Below are 19573 nucleotides of genomic sequence, written 5' to 3' on the forward strand. Positions count from 1 at the left end.
GCAACTCACAATTAACAGTTGGCTTAACTAAAAGAAACCGAGCTCAACTGAAAGGGGGCGTGCTTTATTAGTGAGCTTATATGATGATACTTAGACTGAACCTAACAGACGCTGCTACAACAGATGACAAGTATCAAAACTCCATCGAAGATCCAATGGTAAAAACTCAGACAACACAGTAATGGCAATCCCCGTGGGGCAAGATCAGTGATTGCCCCCTGGCTGATGATGAACAAAATAAACAGTTGAAGCAATCGCAGGTCAATTGATCACACAGCTGGCAGGCCAGCAGAAATCACTTTACGATTTTACTTCTTTTAAAAAAACACCACAGAATACATGCAAATTTTATGTATTTTTGGACAAGACTTCGCAGATTCACACACCATAAACCAAATTTGCTACTCCATAACATCCGGTCATCATCATCATGCACAGGTTTTGCACAACCAGTACAAGGTCCGCAGCAGCAGCAGAATGATGCTCCCTCTCATATACCAGGGTTACATGATGAAACGGCGCCCTTTCAGATATTACAGCACGGTTGATTTCCTTTTCGGCAAGGAGAATCTTGTCGTGCAGTGCATTCATCCCAAGTTTTCGCTCAGCGAGAGGCCGTGCAGGAACTCCAGTGCTACAGTAAAGTCTCTTCTACCTCTGGAACGGTATCGGTGCACGTCCTGGCCATGTTTCAATCTTCTCGAAGTACTTGACGGGGACGACTCCGTCGAAGCCCTCTGTCAGTATCACCTTGTTGTCTGAGATGTATAGCTTCATCCCGTCTGGGAAACGAATTCAGAAATCAAATGTTAGCCTCTAGTCTAGAGAACCCAAATGATTGGCTGGTATTTACATGCGGCAGGCATACCTTGCAGTGCCTTTCTGACATTCAAATATATCAATATGTTTGCGCCACTCCGCATACCTGAAGAAGACAAACTGTTAGTCCATGACAAGGCAGACGTGGAAGAAAAATTAGACCGCAAGGTGGGAATAAATAATTATCGGGTATGAGTTGATGATGCACCTAAATAATGGAGAACCGCAATAACTGGGAGCACATCAGATTTACATTGTAAAGATAAATATGGATAATTTTCAGCATGATTTTACTTGGAAGAACAGCTTTAGTCCTTCTATTTGATTCCATAAGAATAAACTCAATAATAGTATGTTTGAAATGGAAAATCGTACCACTAATAACTCCCCCATCTGATGGTAAACCACTTGAGAAATGTACATGTAGCCTTGCCATACGTTTAAGCCCATATTTCAATATTGAATCAACATTTTTCCTGTAAGTTCCATGGACACAGACTGTGGATAGAAAAAATTAGCACAAACGCCAGCCATTCAGGAGAGGATGCAAACACGAGTGTTAAAATCAAATACCTGAGACTTCATCAGCCGATAGAATTGGTTTCAACAAGCTCTCTGATGTAACAGTCTGCAAGAGGTTTACTTGATTATTATAATGGCAAACATGATTCGCTAATTCCACTAAGCTAGTTACTTGCAAATAAATTCACTTGATGCTAGAATAGGGTAGCAGATCACATGCCACAAACCACCTCAACACGGAAACAGAACAGGAACTCTGCTCCCAGAAATAAGCAAAAATAGGAATGAAGATACATTGGAATTATGTGTCTTCTGATTAAATTAGGGTATTTGGCATATGACCTCAAGAACTGTGATGGAACATGTAACAATGAAGAGAAACCACTAAAAGATAAGTTGATTGTATTCTCTGACTTAAGATCAGGTATGACTTCTTTCAAAACATATCCACTACATTAGTACAATCCTGCAATAGCTTGGGCATCAGAGAGGACAGGAGCGTCTTAAATCTTAATTACTAACATGGAAGCTCAACCGTAGTGCTACAGAAGAATATACACTACAGCTGTATGCCTGTATAGCTCATCGAAGAAGCCAGACCAGGATAGGTCCAAGCCATTATAAGCACGATGAATTGCAACTTCATCCCCAGTATGGGCCAACAAGGACCGACGATATAATTCTTATGACTAGTTAATAATAGGAAAACTACTACCGAGATTATAATACTGTAAAAACATTCACATCTCGAGCTAAAGCACACAATACCCCATATGGAATTGATTCAAAAAATAGTCTGATGTGAAAATTCCAAAGAGGGTGCATGCCACTATTAGGGCTCCTTTTATATGTCTAATTTTCTCAGAAATTACAGAATAACAATGGTTACAAGGCAGATGATCATGAACATGATAAACACACCATACTTGTAGAAGAAAGAATACATTAGTGCACGGGGGTTCAGGCAGAGAACATACTGTCACAGTGTGCCCCTGGTTAGCTCGAATCAGCAGCTCGCCATCCTCCTCCAACAGACCAAACCTCTGCTTGTTGTCTCGCCTGACCGCCTACATGCAAAATTGCAGAGTTTTACTAAAGCGGCTTACAACTCACAACAAGTTCCATAGTAACCTGATTAATTTTACAACTTAGAGATATTTCCCAATTTAAGCTCAAGGTGATAGCTAACAAGATGAAAACGACATGTAGCAGACACAAGTACACCAGGGTGCTTAGAAAAATCATCTAGTGTTAAGCAGGAAGATGAAGCATGAGCAATATTACCTCCCTGATTTCATCCACCGTGTGGGAGTTGAGCGGAACCTTGGCGAAGGTCTCCAGGTTGAGGCGGAGCAGGTCGCGGACCCGCACATACCCGTCGCTCCTCATGTTCAGCCTCAGCTCCGGCGCCACGTGCCGCAAGACCCTCGTCCTGAGAAGAGAAGCACAGAAGCACTAGTGAGTACCCGGCTAGCATCAACGCGACTGCAGAGAGGGGACCTGGGGCTTTGTGCCAGTGTATTACAAGAGGCGGCCGAGGGCGTCGATGCGGTTTCCGCCGTCGCCACCGCCACCGCCACGTCCACCCGGTCGCCTGCCACCGCCACGGCCGCCACGCGGCTGGTGCGTGGAGGCAAAGGCGGCAGCATTGGAGCGGTAGCCAGAGGAGGAGGAGGGGTTCATGGTGAGAGGGAGGCGGAGGGGTGAGCGGAAGGAGGGGTGGTGGAGGAGGGCGCGTATAGGGGAGGAGATTGTAGCGGCAGTGAGGGCTCTCATAAGCAGCGGAAGTGGCAGCGGTGACACGACCGGCGACGCGCGGTGGCGGCCGGACAACCCCTGCTGATGAAGACGGGTGAGCTGGGCCGGGTTGCTGCCTGGGCTTGCGCTACGGTAGCCTGGAAGATTAAAGACATGGACTGTTATCAATTACAAAAATTCAAATTCCACGTATATACTTTCAAAAGCTAAACAGGAGAAGTTGCAAAAGTAAATAGCAACCAAATTAATGTTCACAGCACAATTTCTCTCTTTTATTTGTTGTCAATACATACATCTACGGTAACCTGGAAGATTACAAACATAGAATGTTGTCAATAACAAATTTTCAAATTCCACGTACGCTTTCGAATGCTAAACAGAAAAGGTTATAAAGTGAATAGCAGCCAGCTTAATGCTCGCAGCACAATTATCTTTTTATTTGTTAAGTGTGTCAACTGAATCTTAACTTAACCTTGTGACATACTCCCTCCGTTCCTAAATATTTGTCTTTCTAGAGATCTCAACAAGTGACTACATACGGAGCAAAATGAGTGAATCTGCACTCTAAAATATGTCTATATACATCTGTATATGGTAGTCTATTTGAAATATCTAAAAAGACAAATATTTAGGAACAGAGGGAGTAGTAAACACACCATGTGAACCTACTTGAATTTTTCTGTCAGAATTTGTACGACATTATGGTTGCAGTTACTACGTGGCCTGGGAACACAAACTGCAATAATGAGATAACACTACGGCACATCTCTACTCCTAATGGACGAGTTGGTTGAATAGTCCCACGACTTTCGTCTGGTTTTTTTTCGTCCCCTCCCTCCTCTCTTTTCTACTGGTTTATTTTCCTCTTCATTCTTTTCTTATAAACCAAGACTTTCCTAAGGTACAAAAGATCACAAATCTAACTTTCCTATCCTAACTTACCTAAATCAACTGATTTTTCTCATCAATGCAATTTGCTTTAGGAAATAAAATGACGAATTCTAAGGAAAAAATAACAGAATTTAAGAACGATCCCTCGATCGGTGCATCCCCGGCCCACAGACGATCTCTCTTTCCCAAACCTCGCGATCGCCTGCCCTCTGCTCTTCCCCTTTGGTTGATCGGCTCCACCACAGCCCCATCCTCTCCGCTACACCCTGCTCCTTCCCCACTGGCGACGACAATCAGGGCTGGTGGATAAGGTAGCTCCCAGCCCCTCTCGCTCATGAGATTGCCTGAGCCCCCATCGCCCCAACCTTTCAGGAGGCTGGGGTCGCTGGATCCAACCATGGCCTCCACCAACGCCTTCCTCTTCATCGCCACCGGCCAGCCTTGACCTGCACGTCGCCGTCTCTCGACCTTCATCGATCTCCTCCCGGCTGGCTACGTCCACGTCGCTAGATCAATGGAGGGGGACCTCCACTGTCGTCGTTCGTCTCCTTCCCGACCTTCCGTCGCCATGGTCCATGGATCTGGCGGTGGCCACAACCAATGCAGCTACATCGGCCACCACCGACGATGCTAGCGAGGTGGCCACGGTGGTCGCTGCAGGATCCATTGAGGAGCATATCAATCTTATTGCCTACATGTTTTATTTGCTCCGATGTTCACTTCTGTGCGGATCCACATCCAAGTTGAGGAGGCGCGGCCAAGGCCTGGAGGAAAGGCAGGTTGTCCTCGTCGCCAAACTGAGAGCTCTACGCTTTGGTGGTTCTCGCTTCAGTTATGGATTCCCTGAAGCTTCTGAACAGTTTTCAGTTATTTCTTTCTTATATTTTTGCTGTCAATTTCAATTCATTGCCTGAGCCTTGAAGCTTGGAGAGTATTACTAATTACTTGCTATTCATTATTGCCTGAAGCTTCTGAACATTTTAGTTATTTCTCCGGTAATGGATAGTTGTTATATATGTTCTTTACTGCAGAGATCACTGATTATTCACCCCAGACTATGATGTTTGTGACTAACATCTATTTACCAGGACATGGGAGAAGCACGTCGTGGGTGAAGAAGTTTGCAATGGATCAACCTTGAAGACACTTGGAACATTTGCTCGGGCGATGACACTCGGCGGCGCACTCGCCACTGCCAAGCTGGTCAGGTCGTTCATGCTCGACCTCGCCGATTGTTGACCTCGCTGACTTGACAGTGTCCTTAGTGATTGTGAACGTAGGTGCTACTCTCTTGGACGCCACTGATTCAGGTTTGAGAATTTTTCAAATGCATGCTTATCTCCTTTTTGTGGATTCAATTCATCAATTACTCCTCAGTTTGTTGGTTTAATGGAAGTGTTGATTTTCTTCTATAGAAGATCTATGTACTTCTCAATCCTGGTGAAGATGGTTTCATGGGCACAAAAGGATTGTCGATCAAATTGCTGCTAGGGATTCTTGGTTCATGATGCAGATATAACATATTTGATTACTGTTGTGTGGATTATGCATTCGAAATCAAATAGTAATGAAGTAACAAAAAATAATTTTCCTTCTGTATATCATTGATGATATACTTCTACTTTGTTTGTGGGTTCTACTTGCTCATGGAGTTTTTCTTCTCTTTTCCCTTTTGTTGAAGATAGGCCATAGCATCCGTGCTTCCCCTTCTTTTATATGTTATCAATGTTATGTATACATGTAGCGTTGGAGAATACTAACATATAGTGTTCTATAAAAAAAAGGGCATCCATCTAATTCTACATGACAACCTTCCAACGCGAGGTAACATCATTTGTGGCATGTGTATATCTTATATCTACTAAATATCTCTTCTAGATATTGGCATTACCAAGTGTATACATCTATATTGCCAATGCATCTGCACTTTTGATAAATTACTCAACATTTTCATGTTTTCTTTACAATGGTATGGTGTTAGCAAGCGTGTTGTCTTATGAAAATTTGATGACTGCATCTGCACTTCGTATCTAAACATGTTGTTTTAGAGCTAATACTTTTACTAACTATTATGTTCTTTCAACTTCTTGTATAAACAGACCAGGACCAGAATTGTGAACCTCTTACCATTAAGGTAATCAACCAATATTTCGTTTATAGATGCACTAACTGATTGCTAATTTTAGCTTTGTTCTTCATTACTGCAGGGGCTTATCTGTATTCTAAGGACATATTAGTGCACCTTGTAATTCTTTCTTGGCATGGCTATGGCTATTCTATCAAGGTTTAATTCTATGGTACACATAATAGTTTGCTGGTATGCATAACTATCATAATTCTATGGTACACATAATAGTTTGTTCTCCATGGAATACCCATTTTGTGTATGAAGTTTGTATACCATACAATAACAAATGGGTTCGAACTTGACTAACACTCTGCTGACTTATATTCATACAATTTTCACAAGGGCAACGCATCTTATCATTGCCGCTGTTATGTTGACAAGCAAAATCAATGAATGCATTCACCCCTGAAACGTAATCGCTTGAAAACCTATCAGGCAACCTCATCCAACTCTTATCCATACTCTATCTTTTCCTGCACAAGCACTCTACAAGTAAACCAAAATAGTACTAGAAATGTAAAATATAACAACATAACCACATTACCTACAAATCATTTTCAACCAGTCCACCCGACATGATAAACTAATTGATCTACTGAATTTTGGTTAAATCAGGCTTATATTTATCAAAATAACAATCCTACAGTACCCCATATATATGTGTCACATTGCCACTGTATTTTCAAAAGAAAACTTGCACTTTATCAAACTAAACCCGCAGCTTGCATATGAAATTATTTTATATGCAGTAACATTATACTAAAATATAATATTACAGCAACAGCAGTCCATGGAACTCTATAATGTTGTACTAGAATTGTATGCAAAGACAGTCTTCAAATATTATACTACAACATTATACAAAGACAGTCTTCACAGAAGAGTATTTGAAGATAGTCATCATAGAACTGTATATCCTTTCAAAACATTGTACTAGTAAAATATACTACAAGTCCTGATGTTGTAAGTATCAATATACTGTATATTTTACTACATTCATATTATATTCAGATCACAAAACCGAACTCTACATCGTAGGCCAAGCCAGTTTTCAAATCACAGACCAAATGGTGCATGTATATTTTACTTCCACATTTCCACAAACACTTGATGTGCATGATCTAGCCATCAAGTAGTCCAAGCAAATAAATGGAGAAACACAGGGAAGGGGGCAAGGACAGAGGCGAGATCATTCTTACGGGTTGTAGCCTTTGCTGGTCTTGATGGTGAGAGCGAGATCTGGCGAGCTTGGAGCGTCGGTTGGTTCAGAGCTGGTTGGGGTTGGGGAACGAGGAACCCTAGGCGTATGTTGCAGCAGCCTAGGTATGTTGACCACGCGGCGGGCGCCCCTCTGCTACCGCGGCCGCTGCTGCTTCCCCTCCCCCACGCAGCCGCGCTGCCACCGCCGCCGCAAGGAACACGCCCTCCGCCTTCCGCCGCCCCCTTCGCCGGAAGGAACAAGTCAGCCTACAGCAAGGACCCGCGGTTGCCGTCGACCGCCGCCAGGGACGATTTGATTTGGGGGATTTGGGGCGAGTCACCTTGCCGTCGGCCGCCGCTACCTCGCCTCTGCCTCGCCTCTGTTTGCTTCGAGCGTGGGGATGGATGAATGCCATGGACTGAGCCGATTTGGCTTTTTTTTCAATTTCCTCCCTGGTTGCTATAGGTACTCACGTGATTGAATAACCAAGTTTGTCCAAAACTGGTTGCAATTAGTACATCTGTAGGCACCAAAATGCTTGGTAACAATAGGTGTGGTCGCTAATAATACATTTTCTTGTAGTGCGCTTGTCAAAGGTTTTGCCTATGTATATCACTTCCTAGTTGAAAGTGTTTGCTGCAATCATTATTAGCATCATGTTTGCAGTTTTTGTGGGACAATAGTACCGATTCGTAACCAAGTTTGTCCAAAACTGGTTGCAATTAGTATGGGGGCGTTTGTTTCGAGGGACTTTTTTGTGTAGGGACTAGAAAAAGTCTCTCTTAAAGATTTTTTTACCAAATGGGAGGGACTTTTTAGGGACTAAACTAGACATTTGGGACTAAATGAAAAAGACTCTCGAGAAGACTCTTAAGGAGAGTCTTTTTGGGACTTTTTGGGACTTTTCCAACAATGCCTCTCCATGCACCCATTGGCCCGCCATCCCATGGTGTTATTTGATTGTTATTTTTCTATATACTAGGGGCAACATGATCATTTAATAACTTAAGGGACTAGGGACTTTTTAGTCTATGAAAATAAACAGGGGAGGACTTTTTAGGGACTAGAGACTTTTTAATTGGGACTAGAAAAAGTTCTAGGACTAGAGAACCAAACACCACCTACATATGTAGGCACCAAAATGCTTGGTAACAATAGGTGTGGTCGTTAATAATACATTTTCTTGTAGTGCTTGTCAAAGGTTTTACCTGTGTATATCACTTCGTAATTGAAAGTGTTTGCTGCAATCATTATTAGCATCATGTTTGCAGTTTTTGTGGGACAATAGTGCGGAACTCTACTTGCTACTCCTAAACTCTCAACGAGTCAGTGATAGACAAGATTTAGGGTCTATTCATAGATGCGTTAATTTGTTTTTGTATCACTCCTTTCTGCCATCAATGTTTTACATCGAAATGAATTACACTATTCTTATACAATAAATTAGCAATATTTTGATTTCTTGATGATCGCTTAAATAAATAAACCTAAACGCTGACTGACGCCCGCGCGCTCTCCCGAACGCTGGAGCGGCCGCACGACGACCGTCCATCAGAAACAAGGACACCACACGTGGAGGAGAGAATCCGACCGAGATGCGGTGCCTTTTGTCGTTTTGGAATTTTGGAAACGCTCCCCTCCGGTTCTTCCCCATCTCCCATTCCCCTCTCTCATGCTTTCCACACGGGTCGATAGAATCCAGCAATCCCTAGCCGCCGGAATTCGACCCACCGTAGCCGGCAAGAGTCCACCGCCGACGGGGAGAGCCTTTCCAGTTGGAACGACCACCCACATCGGGGCAGAGGGAAACCGCGTGCGTGGCCAACAAGTGGACCGACGGGCGAGATGCTGCGTCGCGGACGCGACGGGGAGAAGAGAGGAAGGGGGCGCGCGTGGGCGGCTGGCCGACAAGGAACCAACGCGTCTCTGCCACATCTACAAACCGCAGGTCAGTTTTCCGCCGGCTCTCCATTTTTTTTCTCGTCGTTTCTAGGGAAGAAGGGTAGGGGAGCAAACTGGAGACTAAAATCATGAGCGGGGAGGCGAAATCGAAGTCCTCATCGGCGATTCAAACCAAAATCGCGTCAGAGCTGTTTGCCTAGAGCAAAACTTCATCTCTGTTTGCCTGCATATTGTGTTGGTTGCCTAATTACGTTGCCTACAGCAAAACCTCATCTCTGTTGCCTACATATTAGGGGAAATATACGTTGTCCATTTATGTATTTGTAGGCAACTCAAGTACTCATCCTGTATATATGTAGGCAAACTCACACAGTAGTTAAGCTGGACGAAGGTTTCTGTAGGCAACATCTATGTTTGTTCTGTAGGCAAATATATATTGTCGATTTCTGTGTTTGCAGGCAAGCTTAAGTACTGTAATCTGAATTGTTGCTTGGTCCTTTTTTGTAAAAGGCCAATGTTTGTCAGGTTACTTGGTCTTTTTTTGTGTGTGTTTTCACATGGGGGAACGTGATCAGTTTGTGTTCATTACAACACAAATATTGTAATTCACGTGCTCACAGAAAAATTAATAATCAAAATCAAATTACAATAGGGAGTCCCAGGTTTTGACCCCATGATACATACTACATCCTGGGATTATTCCTCTTCTGAACAAACCATCATGTAGCATTTTCTAATCCTATTATGTTTACAGAAACCACACATTTTGTTTCTAGATATGAAATGTCATGTCATTTCCTTGCCTTTTTGCTCCAGATGATTACAATGCTCTTCACACTGTAGTTGAGTGCCATGCCCGCTGTAGAACTCTGAACCTTTTTACTGATAACCTCTAACAATCAGTTAATTTATGCCTTTTTTTCCTTTTGATATTCTCTAGCAATCATGTGTTGTTCATGACCTACCCCCCCCCCCCCCCTGCATTTTTTTACTAAATCGTGTTTGGTGTTTTGAGTGGGAAATGAACATGATTTCTAGTAATCATGTTTTTGCAATCAGGGATATGCTTTTCTCTGCTTGAGTGGGAAATGAATAGTTTTCAGCAGGGAGCTTAATTGTGGACTTTAAACTTTTTTTTGTTTCTTTATCTGCAGGCAATAGAAAATAGTGGAAACTAGGCAAGAGACAACCTTTTCCGCCATCCCCTGGCTCGGCAGGTTTTAAGATGGAGGACTCTCCAGATCAATACGATGGCGAGGTATAAACCACACATATTTTTACATTGTGTTCTTCGTTCTTTTTTTTCCACAACATTTTGCCATGTCTTAGGCAAAGTAGAGAATCATTCAAAAAACCAAGAAGACTATTTCAGTAGGGAATTTATTCAGAATCAAGTCGAGCTACTCGCCCACACACACCCCACCCCTCTTGGAAATCGCCTAAGCCGATAATACCAACTCGCCTACCCGCAGCGTGCTAGGTCGCTTAACCCGTCGACCTACTCGCCCACACGCATCCCCACACCCCTCGGAAATCGACGTAAGCCGGTAAAACCAACTCGCCCACACACACCCCACACCCCTCGGAAATCGCCTAAGCTGACAATACCAACTCGCCTACTTGTGACGTGCTAGGTCGCTTAACCCGTCGACCTACTCGCCCACACGCATCCCCACACCCCTCAGAAATCGACGTAAGCCGATAAAACCAACTCTCCACCGGCGTGCTAGGTCGCTTAACCCGTCGACCTACTCGCCCACACGCATCCCCACACGCCTCAGAAATCAACGTAAGGCGGTAAAACCAACTCACCCACCACCGGCATGCTAGGTCGCCTAACCCGTCGACCTAGTCGCCCACACGCGACTCCCACACCCTTCAGAAATCGCCTAAGCTGGCAATACCAACTCGCCTACCCATGGGGTGCTAGGTCGCCTAACCCGTCGACCTACTCGCCCACACGGGACCCCTACACCCCTCGGAAATCGACCTAAGCCGGTAAAACCAACTCGCCCACCATCGACGTGCTAGGTCGCCTAACCTGTCGACCTAGTCACCCACACGCGACCCCCGCATCCATCGGAAAACCGCATAAGTCGGCAATACCAACTCGCCTACCCACGGCATGCTAGGTCGCCTAAGCAGGCGACCTACTCGCCCATACGCACCCTGACACCCACCGGAAATTGGCCTAAGCCGGCAATACCAACTCGCCTACCCACGGTGTGCTAGGTTGCCTAACCCGTCGACCTACTCTCCCACACGGGACCCCCACACCCATCGGAAATCGCCTAAGCCAGCAATACCAACTCGCCTACCCGCGGCGTGCTAGGTCGCCTAACCAGTCGACCTAGTCGCCAACACCCCCCCCCCCCACACACACACACACAATCAGAAATCGACCTGAGCCGGCAATATAACCTCGCCTATCCCCGGCGTGCTAGGTCGCCTAACTAGTCGCCCTACTCGCCCACACACCCCCTCCCCCCCCATAGACACCATCGAAAATCGACCTAAGCCGACAATACCAACTCGCCTACATGTGGTGTGCTAGGTCGCCTAACCCGGTGACCTACTCGCCCACACGTACCCTCACACCCATCGGGAATCGAGCTAAGTCAGTAAAACCAAGTCGCCTACCCGCGGCGTGCTAGGTCGCCTAACTCGGCGTCCTACTCGCCCACATGCACCCCCACACCCATTGAAAATCAACCTAAGCCGGCAATACCAGCTCACCTACCCACGGCGTGCTAGGTCGCCTAACCAGTCGACCTAGTCGCCCACACGCACTCCCACACCCCATCGGAACCCGCCTAAGCCGGCAATAACAACTCGCCTACCCCCGGGTGCTAGGTCGCCTAACCCGTCGACCTACTCGCCCACACGGGACCCCAACACCCCCTTGGAAATCGACATAAGCCGGTAAAACCAACTCGCCCACCACCGGCGTGCTAGGTCGCCTAACCCGTCGACCTAGTCGCCCACATGCGACCCCCGCACCCATCGGAAATCGCCTAAGCCGGCAATACCAACTCGCCTACCCACGGCGTGCTAGGTCGCCTAACCGGGCGACCTACTCGCCCACACGGGACCCCCACACCCATCGAAAATCACCTAAGCCGGCAATATCAAATCGCTTACCCACGGCGTGCTAGGTCGCCTAATCCGGCGACCTACTCGCCCACACGCACCTCCACACCCATCAGAAATCGACCTAAGCCGGTAAAACCAACTCGGTCTACGATCATTTTTTTGCTGCTGAGAATATTCCACCACTACAGGAGCTGACTTATGACTATAATTGTGAAATAAATCTTGTTCGTGACATGAATGGCGAAGTAAAAGTCAAATGCTGCCATTTTTGTGGTTCTCCACAGTGTCGCGACATGCTTTATTAAAGACGTAGAAGGCTTTTTTTTTCTTTTTCTTTTTACATCGGCATGGAAGGCTGTCAACACTATGGTGGATTTAATTTCCATGAGAAATCCTTTGGAATGTTGTTGCCTCCTCTTTTAACCTTGCCATTGGCATCCTAGTAAATAATTGGAGTATGTAGATAGTGTTAAGTGTTCATATGGGCAAAGACTAAAGAGGTTGTGATTCTGTTATACCGTTTGTCCACCTACTACAGAACCTCGTGATTCATACAATTTCATTGTGAATTGCCTGGAGAGGTTTCCGCAGTACAAGTACCGTGATTTTTACATTGCATGAGAGTCATAGTTTACTCTTTTGTTGCTATAACTGGATTGAGGAAGCACATCCTGAACTTGAAAGGCTTGTACCTAAGGTGTAGTTGCTTTACAAGGTTCCACTAATCACCAAAAGCACACCAAACTCAGTGAGCAGCCTTTACAGGGTTGCAGGAATTTTTCTACTAGTAGTTTCCAGGCTTTATTCGCCTGGCTACTTGGTGTTCTTGTAAGCAACTAGAATTTACTACAAGTTTTTTTTGTAAGCAACTACAAATAAATTATTGACTAGTTTTTACTATACACAGATTACTAATAACACAAATAACTCTGCTTCTTTTCTTTTCTTTTTAGCAGAAGCAAGGTGCAAGACAATACAGAAGATACAATTCAAGATTTAGCAACTTTTATCTAGCATCCATTTCTACAGGGTACGGGGATGCAAGAACAGGGGACAAGATCCAAGTCATGTTCTGCAAACACTTTGGTACATGGGGCAATTTTTGTAACTAGAAGATTAGGGGGGAGGTACAGAGTGGAAAATACACTAGTTCTAGAACTAAAAGAAGTTCATGGCCAAAATAATTGGAACAACCTTTTTACCCTTTGTTGTTTCAATGGGAGAAACTTGCCCAACTCTGCCAATATTTTTGCCCATAATTCACCAGAATTTTTGCCTGATAAGCAAGAAGAGTTGCAGACACAATTGCGTTTTTAGAATTTTTTTTCCCATGATTTTTTGCTTTGTTGTTTTCGCCCTTATTTTTACTCTGTTTTTTCGCTGTAGGGGGAGAGCTCCCCAACGCTACGCCATGGCGTCCGGCGGTGGCTGGGGAAGGAGTTGCACAGAAGATCTGGGCTGGTGGGCGTTGGGTTTTCTGGTGGTGGGTGGAGGGGAGGATCACGTGAGGGAAAGGATGGTTGGTTGTCGAGACGTGGCAACAAGCGAGGGAAATTGGACTTGCCTTTTTTAGCACATGGGGTGGGGGACCGATAGGGACACTTTCCTTAAGTGCCGGCCGCGAGATCCGCTCGCATAGCGCGCGGGCGCTGTGTAGCAACGTCCATAAATAAATACCCACGGTTATATCTGAAAGGAAACCATGTTTTTTTGTAACAGGAACTAAAAAGTACAGATGTAGTTGTCTAATTTCTAGGGACATAGACATTTATTTTCAGGTTGCAGATTCAAGGTGGCGGAGAAGATGGGATGTGGCTAGCTGTTCTGGCTGAGCTAACTCTGTTGTTAGTGTTCCATAGCGGCTGCTGATTGGCGATGGTTCTGTCGCTGTAGAAATGAGAGATGACATAGAGATGAGGGTTGGGGCTACTGATTCGGTGGGATTGAGAGAAATTTTAAGACTGAGAGTGAAAAGAAAATGGACGAGATTGAGATAGCGAATTGTGCCGCTGCTTGCTTCCTGCTTATGTCATCCATGTCCATATTGTGCATATCTATACTGGCATTTTTTAATCTTTTAAATGTCATTATAGACTCCTTTACTAAATCACCTCTCTGTACCCTTTACCATTAAGATGAATAAGTACAAAGTTGTACTAAAGTTGAGACATTTATTTTTGGACAGAGGGAGTATAATGCTAAAAAGCAAACATCTGTATACCCAGTTTATCAATTCAAGTACGGGGTAAGGCATGAAAACTGCATTTTATCAAACAACAATACAGTAAAAAAAATACAGATGGAGCTGCAGTTTGCATGTTTAATAACTAATGTGTATGTAAATATTAGGGACATTTTCTTATGAGCACCTGCAATATTTGCACAAATTTCTTAATGATGGTCAATTCTTTAGATTTCTTTCATAGTACAGATGTCTATCACCACAAATGGCATGAGTCCATAAGTATTTATATTTTAAGAGTTCATAAGTTGGGTTGACTGTGAGACTCTAAATACATGATACATGGTCTTCTACAATTTATATTACTGACCACTGAAGTGTTTTATATGTTAGTATCTTAACATAAATATTTTTGTGATTAAAAGTTTCAGCTTATTCCTTTGAATGACCTGAGAAATATATTTGGATCAGGTAAGCGTGAAGCACAGGCATGCAGAAATAGGCTTACAGAATCCTTTAGTACTGTTTTGGCTGCTGCTCCTAACAAAGCATCATTCCTCCAAAATCTCTGCCAAGAGTTACAGTTTGATACTGAACTTGCTAGCAAGATGCATGAAGATACCAACTAGACACTTTTTTTTTGTATTGCATCATTAGTTTTACATAATAGTTCTATGTTAGCTCAATATACCTACTAGGAAGATGTATACCATATTAGCTACAGTTTGAAGGTTATAATCCTTTTATACATTCCTCCAGTGTAAAAGTTACTATTTTCTGTCCAAATTTCTTCCATGAAGATGTTTTATTTCATGGCTTTCAGATCCTAACACTTTGAAATCAACTATCGGCAATGCATATCAAATGGTGTTACTGCATCCGTCCTACTCTATTTCGTTTAGTGGGTGCAAACCTTTATTTGTGTTTTAACTATATGTATTTGGTTATATCAAACTGTTTTTTCGCTATCCGATTTTGTTCCTGCAAAAGTTGCTTCTGATCTATATAGGTGTACAATTTTCATGTTAATTGGAAAGTACTCCCTCCCAAAACATCGTATATTTAGGAAAGGAGAGAGCACTAAAGTACCAAAGTTATCTATCCTAGCTGCACCAAACTATATTTTTCTTGTTTTATAAATATGAGAGATATAAGAATGTGCAGCGGGCATAGCTTGTACTCATGCTTGAGGATATTTGGGTTAGGCTCCTGGACTGCCACATGGCCACAGTGAAGATGTGACACTTGTGGTTATCTTCATGTGGCATTGGTAGTTAGATAAACAGAACAAAGCTGGAGTGAAAGGGTGAGTTGTGTCTTTGTTGGCAGGTACATCAGTTAGTGCTCTGAAAATCGGAAGTGATTGCCAAAAAAATGTGCCAAACATTGAAGTTGATTTCAGTTCCTTTGCATATGTGTTCATCCTTCTAGCATAAGAAAATAGGGTGCTTTGCTTGGAAACATTGTGGCTTAATCTTGGAAGGCGTTAAGTTTCCATACATGATGGTATTGATCAAGCCATCCCTCTAAAACATGATACCCTCTTTCACATGCTTCATCGTTTTCTCCTCTTCTTGGTGGACCTTGGTGCTCCCATGGTGGCGAAAAGATGCAGCGGTGAGCGACTTCTGGATGATGGTGCATGCCCTCATGGACCTGACTTGGCGGTCCTGAGTGGGGGCGCGCGTCTTCCTGGCGTCGACTCGACTTCGGCGAGCATGGTGCACCAGGGTGGCTGGCCAGATCTGGTGGACCTCGTGCCCAGTTCTGGAGGTGTCCATTCCTTCCTGCTGAGGCACGACACTAGAAGGGAGTCCTATGGTGGCGTGGTGCAGCTTGGCTGGTTGGTGGTGGCGCGAAGAGTGCTTGGTAGCGGCACGGTGTCCGTCGGCTTTGCGGGTCGGATCTGGGCCCCGGAGGGCCTGTGACACTATTCCTGGCTATGGTGGGCCTGCAACGTCGGCGATCGGCTTTGGTGGTGGGGTGGGGGGGGGGGGAGGGGAGGAGGCTTTTTGGTGCTTCACTTTGCCTCAATGGCGCGTCATCTGCCCTTCCCCGATGCACGGCAGGGTGACCTGCCCTTGCCTATTCTAGCTGGGGCTCGGTGGTCGGCTTCCTCTATAGCTCGTTGGTTTGCTGCACTGATCCAGATGAAAACCTTGCAATTACCTTGTCGATGCCGGCGGCAACGATGTCCTCAGACGTCGTTTTTCCCCTTGGGGGTGTCGTCGTGGATTTTGTGGCAGCTCCACACCAACGCCTCAGGCTCCGGTGAAAACCTTAGATCGAGTGATGCATGATCAGGCGGCGGCGGTGTTCTTGACATCACATACTCCTTGGAGTCATCACTTTTGGAGTCCCTGTTGCTGTTGTAGGACCGTCTGGCTGAGGGTGGGGCTGGGTTTGTGGTGTCGTCGGCGGAGGCGTGTGAGGGTGTTGGTGGTGGCGTCTTTGGTGGTGTTCCCTGGTGTTGGCCATGTTGTTGTGTGTGTTCAAGAACCTCTCATGGTGGCGGTTGTGTTGCGGTGAGCTTACTTCTCTTGTGTTCTTCCGGTTCATCTTTGCTCTTCTATGACGCAAGATGCCTCCCCAAACCTGCTAATCCCTACTTCCCATGGCGGAGCTCCGAGTCAAGGTTTGTATTGTCGTTGTTGGTTCTATGCCGGTGCGGGGCATTAGGTTGCTTTCTTAGTCTTGATATTGTGATCCCTCGACGACATCCCACATCTACTTGTGCCTTTTGTGGTGATGGTCCTTCGTTCTGCTGGCTAGGTTGTGCCTTGTCCTGGGCACTCTTTCTTCTCCCCGTCATTTATCATTGATGTGCATCAAACTTTTCTCATCTTTTGTAACCTTTGCTACTTGTACAGTTTTCGGCCCAGTTTCCCTCCTAAACAGGTCAATTTGTTAAAGTTTTCGATCATGTTTCCCTTATAAACTAGATCAACCGAAACTTAAGGGGTGACTCTTGGCTTCGGCAACTTTTTGAGCAATATATTCATGTGGGGAGGGATCCCCCCCCCCCCCTCCCAACCGTTCAAAAAAAAAAGCTATGCATATGTCATTGCCAAGAACTTTCATTTAAGAGATTATCTGAGATTTGCATAATGTTTTATGCCTGGGCAGGTCAACATCAACACTGGCCGCGACCAGTGTCGGGGCAACGATGAACTGACGAAGAAGGCGGTTCGGGTAGATTGGAGCAAGACATCGACATCGGCCACGCCCAGAGTAGGAGGATGGGCCGTTGGGACAGAAGGAGGAAGACGAAGAGGAGGAAGAAGATGATCACAAAATTTTACCACCAAAAAAAATACAGGCGATTGGTGCATAATTGCTCTCATAGTATCCGCTAAAGAAATTCATAAAGGCAATACATATATTCGAAGGACTGTCACTTAATCATCAGTTTGATTTATTTTTCTATATTTCGCCTGTAGCAATGCACGGGCATTTTACTAGTGGTAGATGTATGTATGCTCAGAGTATATATAAAGTCAGGCAAAACTACCGTAGGCCTAGTGATTACCTTAACAAATACAGTAGTCTATAACAAGTAAAACACAGATGAAACCCCAGACATCAATCAATCTTGTGAAGTTCTAAGAAAGTGAACACTGCTATGCTGGACATAGAAGCAAGGTGGGGCATCAGCCTGAGGCGCTCGGCTGAAAGGGACGCCATGTGGTAAACTAACGAACAAATTATGCAGACAAGTCTCGCTAGGTTCAGAAGCAGGAAGCGGCGGTAGATAAGCTCGACGGACGCACCTCACGGGCTCCTACCGGGCCTGGAAGAACGAGGCCGCGGCGGCGGCGGAGGAGGAGGGGTCGGGCACGCGCGGCGGAGGGGCAGCGCGGCGGCGGAGCGGAGCGCGCGCGGCATCCGACGGGACGGCGTGGGAGGCGAAGCAGGAGGAGGGCGCGCGCGGCGGAGGAGCGGCGTGCGGGCGGTCGGCGGCGGAGCGAGAGGGTTGGGGGAGATGCGACGCGAGGGGGAACAAATCCTGCGTGCCCGAGCCGCAATTCTTTTTTCTTCTCTCCTTTTTTCTCGACGTTTTTCCGACCGAGCGAGCCCGAGGTGCGATTTTTCTTCTTCTCTTTTCCTGAGACCACGGTCGGGAGTAACCTAGAGCACTCGGCGACTCCACCCATCGAAATCATGTCCACTGCTGCACTGTCTCGGGATGTGTGCAACATAATTGTAAAATAGTTTTTCCCGGCTATACACGACCTGTAGCGTATTCTTAAACAATTTGTACCTGTCCATCGGCATTAACTGTAACTGCATAGGGGCCCATTAGAGCACTGTACAGTTCAGCCATCATAATCAATTCAACACTCATGCATATACCTTCACGAGGTAAGTCCGACCCCAAGAAGACTGCATTGCCAGATCTGAGGAGAGGGAAGAAAGTTCTCAACGAATCATACTGTTCTTCTTCCACAACGATCTACTATCCCTTTTCTTTAACCAGACAAGAGATATTGTTTTGGTACAAGTCCAAGGAGTTGTAGATCTTGGAGAAAAGATATGATTCCGTTGCCAGATCCCAGCTCGATCCACGAAACGGCTCGCTAGATCCGGGAAACGGCTTCTATGGAAGGTAAACTAGCTTGTTTTTAAAGAAAATCATTCATATTCTTACTGCACAACCCGCTCACTAAAAAGATTGTTGAAACTGCTTCTATTGTGGTAAAGCGATGGAGTGTTGGCTGGTCAGCGTGGTGGGACATGGTACATTGAATTGGCGTGTAATTTCTGCAGTCATTTAATGTATGCATGGTAGTTGTGAGCAAAGGGCTGAATGCATGCTGTGCACGGGACGAAATGAGATATTTGAGCTGTGTGTGATAAAGGTTATTACGTCGATTAGTTATATGACAGTACAGACGGACCTTTAATTTGAGGTTTAAGAAAAAATCAATTTGTGTAACAAATAAGTCCTAGCAGATGAGTACATGCAATTTTATTTTAATAATTTGAGGGGAGTGTAGCAGAGTGACGGAGAGAAAAGACAATAAATAAAGATTTGCTAAAGTGAAAATGATATTAGTATTGCAAATGAGTAGACGCG

At 45.1% G+C, this 19573-nt stretch overlaps 1 protein-coding gene across 2 annotated transcripts; it reads right to left on the minus strand.

Annotated features, from left to right (window-relative positions):
* Positions 1-283: 283 nt before the first annotated feature.
* Positions 284-18504, minus strand: LOC125529876 (uncharacterized). Of its 2 annotated transcripts, XM_087536042.1 has the most exons (9): positions 7660-7773; positions 7318-7561; positions 2867-3236; positions 2626-2773; positions 2319-2408; positions 1393-1447; positions 1195-1317; positions 869-925; positions 284-782 (listed from the first exon to the last, which is right to left on the minus strand). In XM_087536042.1, exons 1-9 carry the CDS (start codon positions 7732-7734, stop codon positions 652-654), a joined length of 1293 nt encoding a protein of 430 aa, XP_087392168.1. In that variant the 5' UTR covers positions 7735-7773; the 3' UTR covers positions 284-651. The 2 variants fall into 2 exon arrangements, with proteins under 2 accessions (XP_087392168.1, XP_087392169.1); XM_087536043.1 differs by lacking the exons at positions 7318-7561; positions 7660-7773 and adding an exon at positions 18267-18504.
* Between the last annotated feature and the right edge of the window lie 1069 nt (positions 18505-19573).

Source organism: Triticum urartu, chromosome 7A (genome assembly GCF_056163025.1).
Source record: "Triticum urartu cultivar PI428250 chromosome 7A, HENAU_Tu73, whole genome shotgun sequence".
Lineage (NCBI taxonomy): Eukaryota > Viridiplantae > Streptophyta > Magnoliopsida > Poales > Poaceae > Triticum > Triticum urartu.